The following is a 21,712-nucleotide window of genomic DNA, read 5'->3' on the forward strand; positions in this document are numbered from 1 at the left end:
TTTTAAAAGCCAAATATAAATACTAATCATGGAAAGAAAAGAAAATAATTTGAGAGACCTTGGGGAGCAAGGTAAGGAAATTAATTATCCTATGTCTGCAATGAGTGTAACAAAAATCTTTCCTCAGGGCTTTCCCATTTATTTTAAATGAATGGATGATTTTCTCTAAAAGCAAACAGCAGTTTTGAAGGTGTGCTTTTATTAGCTTTTTATTAGTTAAAACTCCCCTCAGTACCCACTATGAACTCATTAGCTGTCATCTCTTCCTAGAATCTCTGTTTAACAAAAATGTGCCAGCTAAACATAAAAAAACTTTTATTGTTTAGCATTTTATTTTTTTATTTTATTTTTTCAACAGATTTATATGGCTGCCTATCTTCCAATGGAATTCTGGGCAGTGAACAGAAAAATAAAAAAGTAATACACTGTTCTATTTTGTACAAACCACAAAACCAATTAAAAGAATTATTTGGAGGTGTTGTAAGGAACACCTTTAAAATATGTCAGTTGCTATTCTCATAGAAACCTAAATTGTTTTAATTTGTGGGGAAAACATTGTTAGAGCAAAAAAGGGGAGAGGGAGAGAGAGAAAGAAGGCTTTATAATATAATGTATCCACATAATTGCTTATTTTATCTATCCCTGTATTAAATATGTAGTTCAATAAATAGTCACAAATTTACTCACAAATATCTGTCTACATACCTGCTTTTCTGTTAGAATGACTCTCCCTAGAAGCTGATCTTCTAGGCCTTTCATGGTGACAGTAAAATCAATGATGGAGGTACGAGCACTAATCTCAGGGGTATAGGCTGGATTTGGAAGCTTGGTGGTGATATAAAGTCTGAAGCCATTCATCACATCTATTTCTTTATCCCCAACTTTTACCTAATTAACAAAAACCATTCCAAAATGGATGTGTATAAGATGAATTGGACTCCTTCAAACAACTGGTAGATATTAATTAAGTATCCTTTTAATGTTGTGTAAATAAAGCGCCATTAACATAATTAATAGGTAAGTAAACTTGCACATGTTAGCATAAAACACATAAATGACAGTTCTAAAACCAATTCATTCCATATAAATTTCCATTTCTTTATCTGGTTTATAAATGGTAAGATTGTTGCTAATCTTTGTTTTTTTTTTTCTCTGCTGCTTATAGATTAAAGCTTAGAAAACTCTTTAATAATCATACAGACTTAAGCTTAAATCCTACATCTTAAAGCTGCATTCTGGGAATCTCTACTTTAAATTGTGATCATAAAAAATAATTGAAAAATAAGTTGATGAAGTAGAAGTCAACAAGTATGGAAGAAACATAAAAGGGAAATACTTATTTCTAGAATGAAAAGGATGCAGGCATTTAAGATATCTCTCACATTTTAAATTGGCATAGTAGTTCTACTATCCTTTTGTATCCCACTAAAGAGAAGGAAGAGAAATATCCCACTAAAGTTCCAGAATAAAAACTTTTCATGAAAGGATTTTTTCAAGCATTGTACTATGTAGCAATCATAAAAAGTATAGTGGGCCACCCAAAATAAATGTAACAGATCATTTATCAAGATAGAGCAAAAATTAAAGACTGCTGCTGTAATCTATTCTCTTAAAGATTTCATGCCAAAGTCAAGGAAAAGAATTGTTCTTAAAAGTAGAAAACTATAATTATGTATGCAACTAGTTGTTTTTTTGAAGTTGGAATGTGTTATTTTTCTCACTTTGTATGTGGAACCTGTTTTGATGAAGTTTTTTTCCAATACACGGTCCAAAGCCGGATCCAACTCCTCACCAACATCTTCGATCAACAATGGCCTTCCAAGAGAGAGACTATCCTCCAAGTGGTTTCTAAAATACTTGTGATTCAGAGAAGTGATCTGAAAAAAAAAGAATCATAATGTTCATAAATTGTGAAAATGGATCACCAGCTGGAGGGAAGGGAAATGACATTGGATTTCAGTTGAAAAGAAGTAGCTGCTAAACTGAAAGTTTTATTTATTAGCTAACCAGGGTTAAAGATGAGTTTTAATCTCCATGATCCAATCATAGCTATATCAGAACATTATTTGTTTATGATGTGTTTAGGAAATTTATATTCCCCAATTTCACTCTTAAGAATTTCAAAGCAAGAATGTAATCCAATTAAGTTTTAAAATATGGAGCTTTTTAAAAAGTTAGAAACAGCAGCAATTTCTATGCAAAAACCCAGCCTAAAAATCAATATTGCTGGTTTCTAAATGAACCAAAGTTAATTTTGGCAACTAAAGTTCTTCATTACAGTATATTGTTCTGAAATAGTTTCAAGTTTTGCTGCTGTTCTGAATATGTTTACTTCCAAATGTGAACATAATGCACTAGAATTTAATTCACCTGCAGCTCATTCCGGGTTTCTTTGTTCTTAATCCAAATCTTGCCCTGAGTTTGTGGATCAATCAGGAGAGGGTAACGAGCTGCCTTTGTGACAATGATGCCATTCTGAATTGATAGATCATCATTTGGCAGCCCTTGAAGGTTCCATTCACTGACAGTTGGCGCATCAATCAGCATCTCTGTGAGATTGAGATTGTTTCCAAATGGGATTTTCCGAGTTTTCATTTCTTTTTGCCAGCTGGTTAACAAATGATTACGGAACTCTTGATTGAAAGGACCAGAATAGGACAGAAAGGCTGTGGCCAGAAGTACATCCCCTAAATTGATATAGAGAAAAAACACAATAGACAGTGGTTGAATCCATTTGCAGTGAATATAAAAGCAAACATTCAGGCTAAGCTTTAAAAGTCTTGGCCATGTTTCACTATGAAATAGGCTGCTGGGGAACCTCTTGTTCTTTAAATATTTGATGACTGTTTGTATAGAAGAGAAAGCAGAAGAGCCATGTATAGAATGTAGATATTCTGACTAGTATTATGCCATGTTTTCTCTCTGTGAGCAACTTTCAGCTTAATGTGCTAAATCAAACAGAGATTTCTTGCACCAGGACAAAGTAGGGCCAATTTCTTCTAGCTGATTTTGTTATAGCCACATGCAATGCATGCAACCGACAATCCCATTAGATGTATGCATTATAAAGGGGGGAAAAATCTCCATGTAGATGCAGTTCCATTGAGGACTACATGTTGAGTGTGGTTGGTCAGCCAGTTACAAATCCATCTGCTGGTGATGCTGGTGAAAGTTTCTAACTTTCTAATCCACATTTTTCTATTTTATCAAGTAGTAGGTTATGATCTACTTTATCAAACGCCTTACTGAAGTCCAAGATTCTCAATCATCCAGGTCATGGTTGTCCCAAAGATGCTTTTTTCAAAAGGCAACTGGACTTCCTTTGTCTTTCCTTGAAAATGCTTCATTTCTCATCCAAGAAGCTTCTTCAGTTCAGACTGAAGCTTCTTGGATGAGAAGCAAAATGTCTTCAAGGAAAAACAAAGTTCAAATGCCTTTTGAAAAAGCACCTCTGGTACATCAGTGATTCTTATCACTGATCAGCAATCATTGATCAATGACCCCCCCCCCTTCTCGGGGTTCTGCAAAATTGAAATTATTCACAAGCCTACGTTGAAAAACAATACCACATTAAAATTATATCAAAAAAATTGTGACAAGCAGCAGCAGTGAATGCATTAATTTCAATTTTTAAACATGGTAAACATCAATAAATATAACCTATACAAATAAAAGTGTTTTGGGGTAAGTGTAAGCCTTGTAAGTCATCACTCAAACTACCCAGTACTCGCTAACAAAAACTCTTTAAAGAAAACCAATGTACGATTTAGATTTAGAAAGCTAACTTTGTTAGTCTATTTCTTGCTTGTATAACCATAATGTTGGCAAATTGATAGTGACATGTTATTTCACAACATGGAGTAAATCTCACACTTCAAGACATAATTTTAGCATACAAAGTTCCTATCAACACAATGTCATTATTTATCAAAATAACAGAGGATTCCCTGCTGCTTTTAACACAAAAGAGTGAAAATAAAGAGCAACACAATTTACATGCTTGCAGCCTATACTTGCTGAAAAATACTCGATCCAGTTTATAGTTTTATAGAAAGGACAATCCCTTCAGCTTACCCACAAGCCTTTTTGTTTGGGCTGCAAACTCTTTACTTTGTTCAGTCCATCTCTCTTTTTCACCAGCCAACCCACTAATAAGACTGGAAGCAGTTTGCATTTTATGCCTGCAGCGTTCTGCATCTTCAAGCAATGTCTGTTCAAAACAAAAATTAATATACACAAATGGTAACTTTAGCCAAAAACTATAGATAATAATGCTTGAAAAGAGAAGTACAAATCCTATCTATTGTACTTCCAGCAAATATAAATATCCTATTGTTTCCAATAACTGTCAGTGCACCTGGACTTATTTCTTATAAACAATTAGGACATACATTTTACCCTTATCAGAAGTCTGATAAAAGACATATAAAATAGGTCTATCATGAATCCAGACCTCACATTAAGATAGATATTTGACTAAGATCCAGATGGCCCCAATCATATTAGTCCTTTGAGGCTTTTGTAAGGCTCTAAAAACCTGGCCTTTCCCCCAGGCCTTTGGGCAAGTTAGATGGTTATGTGACTTTTTGTTTGGGAGGGAGGGGTTATGGTAAGAAAGAATAACCTCAAGGAACCAGAAGAACAGCCACAGCTAAAACAAAAGTCAGATAAAAGAAATCTGATTTCGAGCCAGAATTGCAACCTGAGAAAACATCTCAAATAAGTCCCTCTTTACTTCTTATAATAAAAGGAGGGAAGAAGAAAGCACACTCATACTTGCAAAATGTTGTTACTCTAACATGATAATAGAAGTAGTATTAACATGCCTCACTTTGGTTTCTGAGTTTGGTCTATCTTGAAGAGCTGACATCAGGATATCATAGGTCATATACGGTTATGGTGGTTTTAATTTTTGTATGTCACCCCAATTCATTGCTGGGAATTGGGTGGCTTTATTTAAACAAATACATAAATTATTCGAATATTTTGGAAGCTAGATAGCTGAACTATCTTCCCAAATGACCGGAAAACCATTTTTTTCTTTCACTTTTGAATGACTCAACATAAACTCTTTGTGTTAATATTTTCTTTACCTTTTGACAAACCAGCCAAAGGGAATGGCTATACAAAAGTATTGCCTGTACCCTACAGGAAGTTACCTGTTTCTCCAATGTGGCCTTTTCATATTGAGCCTGCACAATATCCAGTTCAGCTTGCTTGGCATCCAATTCAGCTTGGGCTTTCTGAAGATCTAACATGGCAGTAGTCAGACGATTCTCCTGGATGGCCAGATTTGCCTTAAAATATCAATCCACCATATTTAAACAAGTGAACTTTGATGCACACTGTGTATTTCTTCAATAACAGCAACCAAAGAAACATGAACAATAGCTTATGATGAAGTAAATTATTGATACAGACAGAATTGTTGAATTAGTATTGCTACAACAAAATATTTATCATTGTCATATGCCATACTAATGCAAACAAAGACATTGGCATCATGGCTGCTATATGCCCAAAAAGAGGAAAATATACCCACAATGGAAGAATGGATTTTAAAACTAACAGAACTAGCTGAAATGGCTAAATTTCTTGCAATTTGGAAACCACTGCTTGATTTTTTAAATGATAAGGAGAAATTTTATCATTTAACTTTGGGATTTGAAGATTAGATTGGATTGGACCAGAGAAATATTGTAGCTTTTTAAACATAAAACTATATATATTTGACAAATCAATATCTGTTAAAGTTAAGAGAAGAATAGTTTACGAATATTGTTATTTGAGAGTGTTGATTAGTAGGATTTTAAGAGAATGGTATATCTGTTTAAATTTAGAAATTTGTTCTATTTGAGAGGGAGGGAGGGAGAGAAGGAGGGAGAGGGAGGGGAAGAGAGAGATAACAACACAAACAGGATTGATAAATATGCTTCTCTCTCTGCGGGCCAAATTTATAGTCTTTTTTATAATTTAAATCCCTCTCTACCACATAAACAAAATAATTTCTAACATTATGGCAGGACTGCCATATCAGTTGAAGCTTGGAAGTCTGGACTTTCCAGTTGAGAATGTACCTGTAGTTTTTGTTTGTTTGTTTAAAGTGGGGAGAGAGAAGGCAGAGGTGAAAGAGAATTATTTGAACATAAGACTAAAGCAACCCTTTCACCTATTAAAAGCTTCCATTGTCCCCAAAAGTAGGACCAAACATGCTGATGGACTGCATTTGGCCAAAGGGATGCATTTCACACTAAATCAAAACCAAACAAATCTAATTATAGCTTAGTCCAGCATATGGTCCCAGTTTAAAATTGTAAATTGTGTTGATATAGTTTTATTCTGCCTTGCCAACTATATTGAATTTACCTTTAAAGGTAGAACTTCCTTATTTATAGCAAAGAAAGAAGCCATTGCTTTGGTCCATGAGCAAAGACCAGCCACATTTCCACAAACTCTCTTAGCTGTCTCAATATTGTAATCTGCCATTTCAAAATAAGGACTCAAGAGCTCCACTGCTTCTTCATTAATTGTATCTTTTGGAAATTGCTAGAAAAATAGAAAGAGATATTTTTTCACTTACCCAAAATAATATTAAAAATACAGCTGTTTAATTTTCTAAACCATATTTTCTACATAATTTGCATTCAAAAAGTTATTAATTTTGCCATGCTACTATTTGTGCTCATGAAAGCTTGTCTATTTAATTTGTACTTTTCGGTCCTTACTGTGCCTGGATTTTAAACTATTGCCTGTTTATACTACTGCCATCTTTAATAAGTGCTGGATTTTTCTACCAGAATTATTGGGCAGCAAAATCTCTATGAACATTTACCCAGAAGGACTAAAGACAGAAACAAGAACAATCTTTGAAATTTCTCTCTCTGTGTACTTTTCATATTAACTGGTCATCAGATTGTTCTGGACAAGCTGCAGAAAGCAGCAATGCAGTCTCTCAATAATAAATATACTAAATCCAGACTAAAGCTATATTTATTACACATTCATATCTTGTCCGGTCTTATCAAAAAATTGTTGGTTATCAGTGCTTTTTGGTATACCTGCAAGTTCTGTAAGAAGTTTCCTGCTGTCATCAGTTTCAAGGACTCCTGCCATGATGGCATAATGCAGTTTTTCTCCAGGTCTATCTTAGTAACATTTACTTTCTTCTGGAATAGCAGCAACACACAGTCCATGATACGCATGATAAGGTGAGGTGGCCGACCCAGTGTACGGACAGTGGCAATGTCTGCCGGCTTGATTGTCTACATTATTGAAAGGATGGACAGAATTAGGAATTATCATAATATTTTTAAGTGCCTGAACAAAATCAGCAGGCTTTTTATTTAAAGGCATTTCATGGTGGATTCAACATCAGCTGATTATACCAAACTACTATATACTTAGAAATTAAGGTAATTAACAATTCACAGTTGTTGTTAAGCCAGGACCATGATGAGCAGCAAATCTTGGTATGTATTGATCCATACTTTGCGTAAAATTATTTAAGACATATCCTATCATACCAGATAATGGCGCCTAGTCAGCCTTGGTGTATTTCAAGGAATTAGACAGGATCAGATATAGTAATATTTGGATGGGAGGCTAACAGGAAACCACAGCTTGTAGGCTAAACAGTGACAAATCATGTTCTACATTGCTGCCAATAACATTATATCAACATGTCCATGTAACAAGGAAGTTTTTGCCTTATTTAAAATTATTTTACAATAGCTAATATGAACATGGGCATGTGCATGCACAGAGAGAGAAACATTTGTAAGTCTGCTTATGAGATTAGCTGATACAAATTAATAAAATAGAATTATAATAATAGTTTCAACTTCTGCCTTCAGCTGCTCTGAAGTGAAGTGATTATTGTAGTTAATACGGTTGCTGGAGAACAAAACCTATTTGGTATAGGTAAATAATGTTAGATGCTATTCTCCAGACTGTGATCATAATATATATATCACATCATTTCTCCATGTTTCTGTATCGATAAATTACACAAGCAGTGGTTATTTGAATTGTTGTGGCCTGCAGTTAATTCATCTAATGCTTTCTGCCAAGTGGCTGATCTATGAGTTATAAAGTGTGAATGCAAATCAGTCATTTTACCTAAGTATTGACAGTGACTCATTGGAAGTTTATATTTAATAACATTAATTACATTGCATTAATTAATTACGGTCCCTACAGGGGACTGCCTAATATATGAAAATCCTGACAATCTTTAATATTGGTTGACTTCTTGAAAGAAGGAGGTGATGCAGCATTTGGACTCAGAAGGATGTGATTAATTCCTTCCAATAAACACAGTTCATTGGTACTCTGTGTAGATTTTAGTAACTGTAGGATGCTATGACAGGAGGTATTTTTTTCTACTTCTTTGACATGTTTTCACAAATAATAGATACCTTTCCTGTTAAGTTGGAGATTGCAGGATCTATCACCAATGCTATGTGTTATCTTCTTTTTGTAAATTGTTTTCAGACTTGAGGTCCATTCTCTGTGTGAAAAGTATGTTTTACACATAGAGACTAAACTCCAAGTATGGGGGAGGGGAGGAAACCTGTGCAGCTGTTGTAGAAATCAAGGGAGTGGGGGAGGGAATGACATAATTTCACCCATGATGGGAAAGGAGGGAGCCCACACATTAGAGTTTCCAATCTGAGGTATATTTCTGACAGGACAGCATATCTGTGCAAGACAGACTGTGGATTCGCCTTTCATTCTTCATTAACCTGTAAAGCAGCTTCGGCTTCTTCTAAAGCAGGTTTAGCAGCCTCTAATTTTTCCTCAGCAATAGCCTTGTCTGCTGAAATGCTGTCTACAATAGCCTCGGCTTTGTCCTTCACTTTCTGAACTTCGGCTTTCACCTTTTCAGCAGCCTGAGCTTTCACTGTGACTTCTTTTAACACCTATGGAGGACATTAAAAGAAAAAAGAATGAAAGAAAATAAATGGAGAAACAAGTAACTAAGGCTGCAGAAAATAATTCTTTGCCAAGAGTTTACATTATACTCAAGAGTTAGCAAAGTGCTTTGGGTTTAGTAAACAAGCAGTGTGACATCCCACTAGTGGCAACCTAATATTCTTTACACAATATTTACACTTACCGTTTTAGGCTGTCTGAGCCCCATGTAGGCAAGACTAGGATTTTTTTTTTTGTGGGTTCTTAATTTTTTTATCTGTGTTATATGCGTGCTTTAGGACTTACAATGCAACTTTTTTCTGATTCTTGTTTCAAAATAGCCAAGTATTCTGGCATCCAGAGGCAGAAGGACTACAGATGGAGGAGGGCTAAGGGTATGCATATGATGTGGCCTTTTTATGACCAACAACACCAAGAATCTTCAACGTATCTTAACTGAAATTCAGAGAGTTATGTGTAGAAGGGCACAATTAGGAGATGTCCATTCACTAATTTTCTTCCAGGTTTTCCCCATTAGTAAAAGAGTTGAAATAAACACACTGGACTTTACCATATCAGCTTTTTCATTGGCAATCTTAAGTTCTTTCTCTTTGGCTTCCAGCTCTTTACTCAGTGCTGCCACAGATTCAGAAGCCTCTTTCAGTTTCTCCAATCCAGTATTCATTCTGAAATATATAAAACCAACTTTGAAAAAAATATATCCCAAAGCACAGAACTTCAGTAGACTAGAAACAATATTTTATTATTCCCTTTCACTACAATAAAATGTGATCCCAGAACTATTTATGGCCTTTGGTTTAATTTTATAAAGCATAATTTCACAATAGCAATAGCACTTAGACTTATATACCACTTAATAGAGCTTTACAGCCCTCTTTAGGTGATTTACAGAGTCAGCATATTGCCCCCAACAATCTGGGTCCTCATTTTACCGACCTCTGGGGGATGGAAGGCTGAGTCGACCTTGAGCTTTTCTGGATCAAACTCCTGGCTGTGGGCAGAGTTATCCTGCAATGCTGCATTCTAATCACTGTGCCACCAAGCTTCTAAACTTTCTAAAGCAACCAACTCAGATCTCTTAAACATATATCACTCCATTAGCAGTACTGATACTAGTTATTGAGTTTAGTTATTTGGCAAGACAACAATTGACTATAAGAGTATCAAAACAACACACCTGTGAGCTAAGGTCTGCACCTCAGCATGTTTTTCTTTGTATATAGCTTTATATCCTTGAATAAAGGACAAATAAGACTTGGGAGTCACATGGGTAGATCGACGATATCTTTGAAAATAGTCAACACATTTTTCAGCAACTCCATCTTGGAATGAGCCCATGCACTGCACCATCTGTTTTTTGATATCTTCAGTGCAATCAATTTCATATGATGACAAGAAATGTTCTGATACTAAAATGAGATTTAATGCCTATTAGTATAAACATTACTTCATTCTCTGGCAGAAGAAATTTAGATGACTTCTGACTTATTTCTTATTATTCTTCCCCACCCCTCCATCTCATTCATTGTCATGGACTTTTCCTCTTCCCTGAAAGAAGCAAAATCAACTTTCTGAACTCCTCTGACATGCCCACTTGACAGAGAACTAAGTCAGTGGTGGCTAACCTGTTTTGGGCTCCTGTGCCAAAAATTGTGTGTGCGCTCGCGCTAGCGCACTCACATGTCAGAAGACAAAGCATGTGACCCATGCTCCTTGCACATGCACAAGCAGTTCTACCACCACCACCACCACCCCATTAACTGTGCTGTGCATGCATGTGCCTCCCAGTTGATTTTTGGCCTCCCAGAGGCTTGAGGGAAGCCTCTGCAGCTTTTGAAGGCCGAAAAACAGGTCCGTTTTGTCACTTCCAGTATTTCCGGAAATACAAGAAATGATGAAACAGGCCTGTTTTGGGGCCTCCAAAAGCTGCAGAGGCTTCCCTTGAGCCTCTGGGAAGCCAAAAAAAAGGCCTCAAGTGGGCCAGAAATCAGCTGGGAGCCGTGCACAGGTGCAGTGAGGTAAGTTTGGCTGGGGCTCGCGTGCCCCTACAAATGGTTCTGTGTGCCACCTGTGGCACGCATGCCATAGGTTCGCCATCACGGAACTAGGTGATATTCAGAGGAATTCCAGTGGGCAGGGAGTCAACATGGTACTTACAACCTCATGATTGAAGCTTGCCCATTTTTTACGTATTCTGTGTGTACACTGTACATCAAAAGAAGCAGGCTTCAACTGCATGAGCATCTTGATTGTTTGACATGCCTCTTACTGCAGATACTCTGGATGATCTCAAAATTAGACCCATGACCCCACACACTCTAATATATTGATATATGCAATAACATTAAACCATTGCTAACTATATGACTTTCAAGGCAAATGCAAAGGGAGCTGAATGGTTTTAATTGCCAAAGTAATTGCAGTCTTGATATATTTTTCTTTTCTTTTTGATGCAGGAGGTTTGACATTATTATTCCTGCTCTTTCTCATTTGTACATCACAGGATCTCTGCTTATCATCTCAGAAGTGAAATGAGCTTATTTCTTTTTACTGATGGGTAATCCTCCTTCTGTAATTATTGGGAGCAAAGCTAGTATTCTTGTCTTGATGGAATTAAGAATCCCCTTGCTTTAGGAATAAGTAAGTGGGCCTCATTTAATTTTGTCATTTGCATTTCGCACATCAAATTATCTGTTTCAAAGAAAGACATTCCACTGCAGTATGCTTTCTCAATCATTAATACTTCATACGTGAATACAGAAAAGTCTCTATTATCATCACTGAAATGTCATCAATACAGTAATTTCCTTGTATAGCCTTATTCTAAGGCTACTCTAATTTATCCAAAACTTTTCAAAGTCTTGCCAGAATGTAAAAATAGAATATTATCTTCAAAATTTAAATGTATTAAGTTTTTTTTTTCTCTGGAATGGGAGAAGAAGATATAACCAATGAATATGCATCAGAGCAATCCTCAAAATAGATCCTGATATAGTTTTGCTTCAACACCTTCTCTATTCTACTCAGTTTTTAAAAACTGACTTCACAGTAAGCAATGTACTACAGAAGATATTTTCATCATGTTAAAATTACTGATAAAGTTATAATCTTTTCCAATAGTCAAACATCTCAAAACTCACCTGCAACTAGGGCATCTTTCGGCCAGCGGCTAAACCAGTCTATAGTGCAACCAGAAATGAGTGCAGGGAACTTCAAAGCTCTGTTTCGGAATTTTTCACCCACTGGTGAAAAACAAAGAACCACATGCAGGTTCTGGCGAACTCTAGTCATGAAGTAATCATATACATTCTCATTGGTGGGAGGACGTCGTGGATGCTCCCTCTTCATAACTGGAATGAGATCGCCAATGATTTCATCCATTTCATCACGAGCAAACAAGTTGGAAACCTATACAGGAAGAACATTTTTATTGTCCCCCACATATAGACAGCTTTTTTTTAAAAAGGCATTTAGCTACCTTTATATGAATAATTATATGAATAATTCATTCATATATTACCAAAAATTGATTCTATTCATTTGAAATGCTGAAGTTAAGAGCTCATTGTTAAAGTGTTTTATGACTTTATAATTGATAATTAAAGCATTTTAATTATAATCCATTCATTGCTATTTTATTGTTAACTCCTTTGAATGTAGTTCCCCCATAGTTTATGGGGGAAAGTAGGATATGCCACTAAAATATTCACATTTAATTTTCCTTTCTCTTCCCTTTTATTCTTAAAACCTGTGGCCAGATGTTACTGAATTACAACTCCTAATCTGCTTTGGTAGCTAAGGCTTCTGAGAGATGATTGTCAGTAATATTTGGAAAGTGACAACTGGCAATCTGTGTTTTTGCTTTGCCCTAGAAATAAAATATTCTCAATCTGTGTGATTCTACTGAAGATTTTCTCCAAGTCTGTCTTTACTGATTTATTGTACCTTAGTAATAAACTAACTAAAGACCAAGAGCTTGATCTGCTCTATATTTACTCAAAAATCAGTATTCAGTGGGTAAGTTTTTTCATCAGCAGTGAACTCAAGCATAGAACTACAAAATCAGTCTGTCACTACAACTTTATCAGCCAAGCTCTCGGTTTCTGAAAACCCAGGGCTAAATCAATGCCAAGAAGAAAGATGAAAATCCTACTTCTCCTGATGATAGAACATTGTTCATATACTCCAGGAAAGCTTCATCTTTTATTTCATTATCTGTAAAAATGAAACTGATTCCTTTTCCTTGCTGTCCAGCAGTCTTATACAGATGTTTCAAGTCTTCCATCAAATTAGATGCATTGTAGGATCTGGAAAAATGAAAAATGAAATTGTCGCAAACTTCCTAGACTACAAATAATTTTGATTGAAACAAGATGCCCTAAAACGAGAACAATTTATTTTGGCCTTTCTGCTCAGTGCCTGTTTTAGTGGTTGTTGCTTTTAAAAATATGTAGTATATCTACATGGTTATATCTATGCATTTTAATGTTCTTCACTATTTAATTTTATTTCTCAATTTGCCTAGTATTTTATCCTTCATTGTTCTAAGCTTATAACGTTTGATAATAGAGAATGTAAATATAATTAACAAACCAAACCAGTCTGTTTTGATGCATAAAAGTCCTGTCAGTTACTCACATGCTAAATTTACTTACTTTAAGTGGAATGTATTTCATCTAAAAAGTACAGCTGAGGACTAATTAACAAGAAGAGCTTTGGAAAACTGAATTTGGGGCAGACATTTTCAAATCCATTTCAGATAACAGAGATAGTAACTATTTGCCTGAAAGAAAGACTAGTTTCTTTTCTCCAAATTATTTATTTTTAAAATGAGAGGATTGTAGAAGATTTACTGGAATACACACACACACACACACACATCATTCACACACACACACACACACACACACAGAGTGTGTGTGTTTGTTTGCGTGTGTGTGTTTGTTTGCGCGTGTGTTCTCTTAAATTTAGAACTATGTTTTGTATTACTAAATTGTCAGATAGGTAGTCTATATAAATGTCGATGTATTCTTTCTTTTTCCAGGATTGTAGAGAAAATTAGTTTTTTGTTGCTTCATTTTTAAAAACACACATTTTGAATGTGTTCTAGATAAGAGTTAAAATTTCCATTGCCTTTTCTTTATTACAAATGGATAACCTGTAGTATTGACTAATATTCATCCTATAACCATTTCTAGAATTTGAGAGAGTTTTCATTCAACCAAATCAGGAAGGCAAAATAGTTCAAAAAACAGGTTAATGATTATGTAAACCTATATTTCTTAACATTAAAACTAGTACAGTAATATATTTTACATGTTAATTATTTGATTTTTTTTTTACAAATTAAGCATCCATGCTGATACTGTGTTTTGTTCAACAGATTACCTTGTTAATGTGATCTGGAATATATCATAGCCTGCAATGAATGACGCCAGTTTTGTCAAGATTTGCTTTCCAGACCCTCCAACTCCAACAAGTAGGGCATTTCCTCGGGGAGTGCGGATCACACGAGAGATCTACAAAGTACAGCACCATTTTGTTGGTTGTATGTTTAGAATAACACAATGTTAAGCAGATAGTTAATAAGTTCCTGCATTGCACCACACCCATAATTCTGGTAGCACAATGGTGATCCCAGACTTTGCATTGATCATTCCATAAACTCTTTCCAAAAATATAAGCTCCAGGTTTGGCCATAGACAATTTGCTTTCTAGTATCAAGGATAAAGTAGTGCTTCTCTTTTTCAGTCTATGAATTAGCATTTGAATCTGTACTGAGATGGCCAGCATCTTCTATCACATCCAACGTAGAGAGGCTAGCTTAAAATAACATGATCAAAATCTGGAATAGTGTATAAGCTGGACTGATTAATTGCTAATGGGAATCTTTCCTCAAAGCCCACCTGTGATAACTGTTCAGGCCTCTAACACCAAAAAACTGTCATTACTTATATAATGAATCAGTGCAACAATGCAGGTACTGATTACTATTTTAATACAAACAATTTTACTGACAAGGAAGATCATTTGGGTTGGGAAGTATATTTTGAGTCCTTATTTGCATAGAGTTTTCTTTCTCAGAAAAGGGCATAAGACCAGTGTCTTCTGTTCTATGGAGGTTGCACTAGTATACTCAGACTCTGAGGACTCAGGCACCAATCTCTTCAAAATGTCACAGTCATCTTAAGAGGCCCTAGACATTAAGCATACTGTACTGTCAACAGAAGAAGTCTGATTAAATGTAGTGGCAGAGGTAAGCTAAAACATTACTAAAGCAATATCACAATCTATTCATTGCTGAAACAATTATTTATTTCTGCTTAGCTAAAAATCTCTCTTCTAACTACCTCAATCTGACTATCTTTAAAAGAAAAATAAAGCTATGCCTCATAGAGACTAGAGCAAGACTGCTGACTGAAGTAGAACCCTACAGGAATGACAGGTGAATTAGAGACAATCATGACTGTTCTTGCCCCCTATAATCTGCCACCAAGATAGCCATCATATGCTTGATAGTAGGGCTGGTCCTGGTTAACCTTCATCCCCATCCTTAGTACAGTTTGTATTTGGTAAAAAATGAATGAGTCTACTTCTCACTGATGTCACTTTTACATAGTTATACCCACAATATTGTTACTCTCTACATCTGTCTTTTTTTAAAAAGTGGTAGTCTTGGGATACCAGCCTTAATAAGAGCAACCTATAAGCTCTCATATTTAGCATTTCTACAAAGTCTAGGACAATATCCAACATCGGTCTTTCTCCTGCAGGTGACTGGATGTAGGATGGAGAATTTTTTAACTTCAAATGAACGTACAATAATTTTGCAAGAGAGATTTTTATTGGAGGAATGGGGATAAATGCCTTTTGTTTCCTTTTATTGTAAAAAATATAGATGTTCATTTTTACATCAATTCAGTTTCTTACACTTTGACAGATTTGTCATTTAGTTCCCTAGTGTTAATATTCTGATCATGAAAGCAGTATTTTCTGGAACTTTTTAGAGTATACATGAGTAAGACTTCGTTCAAGAAAGTTTCACTAATCACATCTGAATATTGTTAGAATTTGTGCAGATGAAACGAATGGATTATCCAAAGTTCAATTCAGGCATCTGAAATCACCAACACCTAACTAAAGCAATTGTCATGTCCACTGATACCTTAATTAAGTGAATCATAGCATCGGTAAAAAACACCAAATCCATTCCTGCCCCACGGATACTCTCATTATATATTTGCAAAAACATGTTCAAACGGTCCTTCAGGGTGCCAAAAGATTCAATGGGTTCATATATTTTAGGCATGTCAACCTCTGCTTCCTCTGGTTCTTCTCCTATAAGAAAATAACACTTCCAATTAGTATGAATTTGTGTATCATTCCTGTGTGTCTTCTAAGGTTAGAGTCTACTTACTCCTGAAAAACAAAGATGGGCATTAAAATGCGTGAATATTGATGACTACAAATGCAATAGGTGACAACAATGAGAAGCAGTGCATAAGAGTAGTATTTAGCAGACTTCCAGCTTAATGGCCTACCTAATTAGTGAGAAGAAATAGAAATTTTAAAAGCTGTCATTTTGGCTGTTGGTACAGTCATGCAGCTGATTAGCTCCTATGTACTTTGCCTGACCCAAGTGGATGTGGCAATATTTTCCCCCTTTTTCAGGGATCTAAACTAATGCACTGAAAACTTGTGTTTGTGTGGTTTAAGAAGGAAATGTGGCTCTTAATTAATACAAGCATGCCAAATTTTTCACATTTAAAATGTTTTGAGCCCAGAACCTCCTAGTCTGGTCCAGCCTTGAAATGAGTTTTTTTATAAAAAAACAAAATAGTCTGGACTTTATTCAGTCATTTTGGAAAGAATGACTGTTTTGAAATTGGAATGGAACTTTGTTTATTTCAACTCTGAAGAATTTTGAAGACTTGTATTAATTAGTTACACAAGTTTATAATGCTTCCTGAAAGAAATTCCCCTACATCCAATCACTGAAGGTATACACATATTTCTCCCAATCCAATTATACATAGCAGTGCACAAGCAAATTAACCAAACTATTTCTTCCTTGCATTCTCTCCAATTTGTCCCAGTTGGCTGCTTTCTCTGGAAGAAAATATAATTTAATATCATATGCCAAAATCTTAAAATGCCAAAATATATGTTCCAGAGTCCCAATTAATCTCAACTCTTATGTAATACAATTTTTTTCATGGCATGATATTACTTCTCATCTTAGAGTTTGGAAATTACTGAGAAGAAATGATAAGAGACTATACTGCACCTACTGCAGTAGTAAAAGCAAGAACTACAAGAAGTGTAAATTAACAATCCTCAACATTTCTGGATTTGCGAACTGGTAGGGAGAGGAGAGAAAGGAGAGGGAATGGATACGTGTGATCGACGAGCAAGCACTTGTGTGTGTAGCTTCAGACACACACCTGCTGCTTGCACAAATGGAGCTGCACGCACATGCCCACTGTTCACATAAGTGGAGCTGCATGCACACGCCAGTTCCAAATAGGCCAAGGCCCAGTTGTGGGCTGTGGCCTGGGGGATTGGGGCAGGGATGGGTTTCAATTTTTTTAACAACTGGTTCTGTAAGTGTGGCTTAGTTGGTGGGCATGGCTTGGTGGTAATGCTTAGCAATATGAATACTAGTGTAAGAGAAAATATTACGAAGCATATTTGCAAGTTCAGAGAAGGACATCCCTAATGTGATACTCAGCCATTTTTCACAATGCCATACTTGCATACTACGTAAACCAAAATTAATTTAAATAAAAGATGCTTTGCGCTAAAATAGTTTTTGAGCCATGCAAAACAAAATGCTAGTACTACAGTTAATTGCTCAAAGTAAATTCATCTCAAAAGCTGAATCAAACATTAAAGCACCTTCAATAAAATTATGTAGTGCTTTTTTCTGACAAAGGAAAGGTTTTTTTAAAATGCCAATTTCAAGTCTTTTAAGATTTGTTTTTATGTTACTGCTTTACCAACTATTTTATCCTATGTTGAGATTATATTTTCATATATTGTTTATAAAGCTGGAATATTTATATTTGCTCAACAACATACCAATGCTTAGTTTCACCTTTATCAGATTGCTGGTTCAACTATTGAGAAGCATGCTATATATCTAAGAAATTATTCCCCATTAGACTATGTATTAAAGCAAAATAGAAATAAAAATCATTATCTTGTCTGTCACTAGCCGTGCTTGGTACATCGATATCTATGAAATTAAAGATGAACTCCTAAATGCAGAACTCAAACTCTTAGTAGAAATGAGGCAAATCTGACAAGATCAGATGCCTCTAGCTTACCTTGGAGAGACTTTTCCTTCAGACCTAGTATGAAATAAAATGTGTTTCCATTTAAAGAAAATATATAACTTATTTCTTACAATGGATTGTTTATACCTTTCCTACTTATTTCTAGAAGATACGGATTTATCAAATGGTGTGGAAAATACTGTATCAGTTCTTTCTCATGACTCATATCAGCGAGAATCCATACATGTTCTCCTAGAAGGTATTTCCTTTACATATAATGACAGCCATTTTAAAACATCATGTACAGGGACTAAAATTCCAACCGTACACTGATCACAAGTCTGAATTCACTGGAAGTCTTTTCAAAGTTAGTATCCTTGGAACTATACATTCTGGATTAAGTGGTGGTGATATCTTACCTTCTGCAACTGGAATATAAAATAGACTGAAGACAGACTTAGTTTGAAGCTCATACTGTCAGCAACTAGTGCAAATCAACCTGCTTTTACTTCTGTCCCTTCTAATCATCTCAAATCTCAACTGCCATGTATAACAATCATCCATAATGTCTCTGGGCAAATGCTTCTTCTAATATTCACACTTTCAAGCTACTGAGGAAATGGGTATAACTAAGCAGATCTTTATGGAATGGTGCATACCACATCAGTAAATAAATTTGGAGGATTTCTGACAAATTGTATATAATTCATAGGAACTAATTGGGACCTCCTCTACTGGGAAAGTATTGGTTTATCCAGTCTTAGGTAAACCAGGTTTGGAGAATTCCTTAGCTTGTCCCTGTTTTGTGGGTTCAGCAGTGGCCATTTTTATGCCATGCATATTAAAACAGATTTTATACACATTAGCAAAGGAAGTTTTAAACAGATTTTATAGACATTAACCTGGGCATGCTGATTACAAAATATTCAGTTTCCAGCATGGAAGAAAGGATAGACTTCCTCCCAAAGCTGCAACCTCTCCTGCAAACAATTCTTTCTCCTCCACCACTTCAATTCAACTTTGTAATTTTAGCTATGAGGTTTTGAAAGTATAACTGTTCTGCATTTCCAAGCCCAAATCTATTACTTCCTTGTATGGTACTAATATCAGGCACATATTTTTTTTTCACTTCTAGATTAAGTTTACCTGTTGCTTCAGGTGCATCTCTTAAGAAATCAACAAAGAAAGCTTCCTTATTGAGTGCCACTAGTGCTGCCTTATCACTACCAAGTTCTCCTTCAATTAGCTTTGCCAGTGCCAGATCAAACCACTCCACGTCCTCGGGAGTTGTAAAACGATCAGCGATAACACGCTTACATTCATGCTTCCATAGCTTAATGAGCACCTGTTCAGAGAGAGAAGAGAAAAATAACTGTTTGTAGCTTCACCATGTTGGAATCTGCAACATTCAAAATAGATACTTCTCATACATATTTATTTTGAAAAGGATGCTGCATGTAATTATTTTGTTACAAACTGTTTTGTAACAGTGCTGCCTATATTCATTATTAAACATGGGAAACAACCTCAGCTACATTAATTAGGATAGTAATTATTCTCCACATTTAAAAATGTTTTAATATATAGGCACAAATTTTGCATCTAACCATTTGTTTGTATAGGTGTATAGTTTTTCAGCTGAGAACTGGGGAAGGACAAGAAGACAAGAGACTCCATAATTTCTTTTTAATTGATTTCCACTTGTTTTCCCCTAAAAAAAAAAATATGTTTATGTGATATATCTTAACTACCTGCTTTGAGGTTAAGCAAGGGCAATTCAGAATTAAGTTAGTTATGATACCCACGGGACACTAATGATCTAGCAAGTGTCTTTGTGCAGCATGTTAAGCTTAGTCTTGTAGCTTGGTGAATTGTGCAAACCCAGCTCACTTCATTAGTTTACAATTCAATGTACTGTATGAATTCATTAACTGGGGTTAATTCCAGACTCAATGCAAACAGATGAGAAGAGGGAAGATGATCTTAGTGGTATAAAAATTCAACACATTTGCCTTTCTTTCCTTTCAAAAAATCACTTACAGATTGCTTTTTGCAAAAAAAAAAAAAAGTTGACACTATGCTCCCTTACATTTCAATTTAGTTTTGTTGCTCTTTCCTTCTGTGGTAAACTACCCAAAACACCTGTGTGAATATCTAAACACAGACCGCTGCTCAAGCTCCTCTGTGCTACTAAATGCAATACAATTGCATTTGCTCTGTGCTTCTCCAGTCTGAAATAAGGAAATAACTTCCCTAAATAATGCATGGCATACTTTCTATGTATAAAAGCTTTTTACAGGTAGTCCTCAGTTAACAATCACTACTTCAGCAAGGAATTGCTAGAAAAACTCACACTAAGGTAGAAGTCAAACAGCAGCAACAACAATTTGGAAGCCGGAAATAACATTTTTTTCCCCAAATGTTGGCCCAAAATGTTATGAAATAAAGAGACTGTATCTTTTTAAAAATGTAATTCAGTCTATGAACTAAAAAGGCCATACATTAATAAAAGGACTAAGTAAATATCATATTAAATCAGCCAATGATACTAGTTTGCCCCATATCCTTCCTGGAGAATAGTATTTAACCTTTCTGTCAAGTGCTTTTTCATATCCATCTGGTTTCAATTCCATAAATATCTAAGCTTGGTCAAATAGTGATGAGATTCTGACTAATAGTCTAATTTTCTGGTATCCTAACTTTTCATCAAGTATGGCTGGCATCTTCAGAGGCAAAGGAATCTATTCCACAGGCTATGATCAGGAACTATGTTCTTATATTTGTAAGCAAACTAATCTCTAATTGAACCAAGTCACTAGAATTCTAAAAAAATCAGATTTCTGATTGCCTCTATCCAGGTGAATTATTAATTGGTCTGATTTAAAGAAGTTCCAGTGAAGCTAATTTTTAATGGTCTGCCTTTGAAACGAGCTATAGGCAGTCCTCAAATTATGACAGCAATTGGGTCCAGAATTTCCATTATTGAGTGATGTAGTCCCAATTACCACCATTAACCAAATCCCATGGTTGTTAGGCAGGCAAAGTCAGTGGGGAAACCAGCAAGAAGGTGCAGTCTCAGGCCAGAGACAGGTAAGTGGCTTCTTTTAGGTGAGGGAGTGAGGGGGTGAAGTCTGAAGGATCCACAAGTTGGGGAGGGTGGATAAGGATGTGGTGTGCATTGAGAAGAGTAGATGGGGTTGCAAGGCAGTATTGGGATCCTACCTCAGTCGCTACCGGTTCGGTGGTTGATCATGCATACATGCACACACACACGTGCACCCCTAATGTGTGCACCCCTAAAAAGCCAATCAGCTGAGAGGATGAAGAAATGAAAAGCTAGGAGCGTTTCCATGTGCTTTTCAGTCTTTTATCCTCCCATGAGCTTTTCGGTCTTTTATCCTCTCAGCTGATCAGGCTTGTTTTCCTCCTCTCAGCTGATCATTCGGCTGAACCAAGCTGAACCGGTAGCATACCACCACTAGTGCAAGGGAGTGCATGGT

The 21,712-nt window shown here is 35.7% G+C and overlaps 1 protein-coding gene across 3 annotated transcripts in view; it reads right to left on the minus strand.

Moving 5' to 3' along the window:
• The window catches only part of DNAH5 (dynein axonemal heavy chain 5), a 153,127-nt gene that overhangs the window by 36,531 nt on the left and 94,884 nt on the right, over window positions 1–21,712 (minus strand). For 2 of the 3 annotated variants that reach the window (XM_087930712.1, XM_087930710.1), the window contains exons 51-66: window positions 19,359–19,557; window positions 18,264–18,287; window positions 16,100–16,272; window positions 14,323–14,453; window positions 13,088–13,241; window positions 12,075–12,342; window positions 10,112–10,343; window positions 9,485–9,599; window positions 8,745–8,921; window positions 7,059–7,262; window positions 6,367–6,546; window positions 5,160–5,297; window positions 4,075–4,210; window positions 2,371–2,687; window positions 1,722–1,877; window positions 706–888 (exon numbers count right to left, since the gene is read on the minus strand). In XM_087930712.1, coding sequence (XP_087786838.1) covers window positions 706–888; window positions 1,722–1,877; window positions 2,371–2,687; window positions 4,075–4,210; window positions 5,160–5,297; window positions 6,367–6,546; window positions 7,059–7,262; window positions 8,745–8,921; window positions 9,485–9,599; window positions 10,112–10,343; window positions 12,075–12,342; window positions 13,088–13,241; window positions 14,323–14,453; window positions 16,100–16,272; window positions 18,264–18,287; window positions 19,359–19,557 — 2,787 coding nt within the window. The remainder of the gene's footprint in view (window positions 1–705; window positions 889–1,721; window positions 1,878–2,370; window positions 2,688–4,074; window positions 4,211–5,159; window positions 5,298–6,366; window positions 6,547–7,058; window positions 7,263–8,744; window positions 8,922–9,484; window positions 9,600–10,111; window positions 10,344–12,074; window positions 12,343–13,087; window positions 13,242–14,322; window positions 14,454–16,099; window positions 16,273–18,263; window positions 18,288–19,358; window positions 19,558–21,712) is intronic. The other variant, XM_087930711.1, reaches the window with a different exon arrangement.

Source organism: Pseudonaja textilis, chromosome 3 (assembly GCF_049901715.1).
Source record: "Pseudonaja textilis isolate UNSWEBS1 chromosome 3, rPseTex1.2, whole genome shotgun sequence".
In the NCBI taxonomy this organism is placed as follows: Eukaryota; Metazoa; Chordata; class Lepidosauria; order Squamata; family Elapidae; genus Pseudonaja; species Pseudonaja textilis.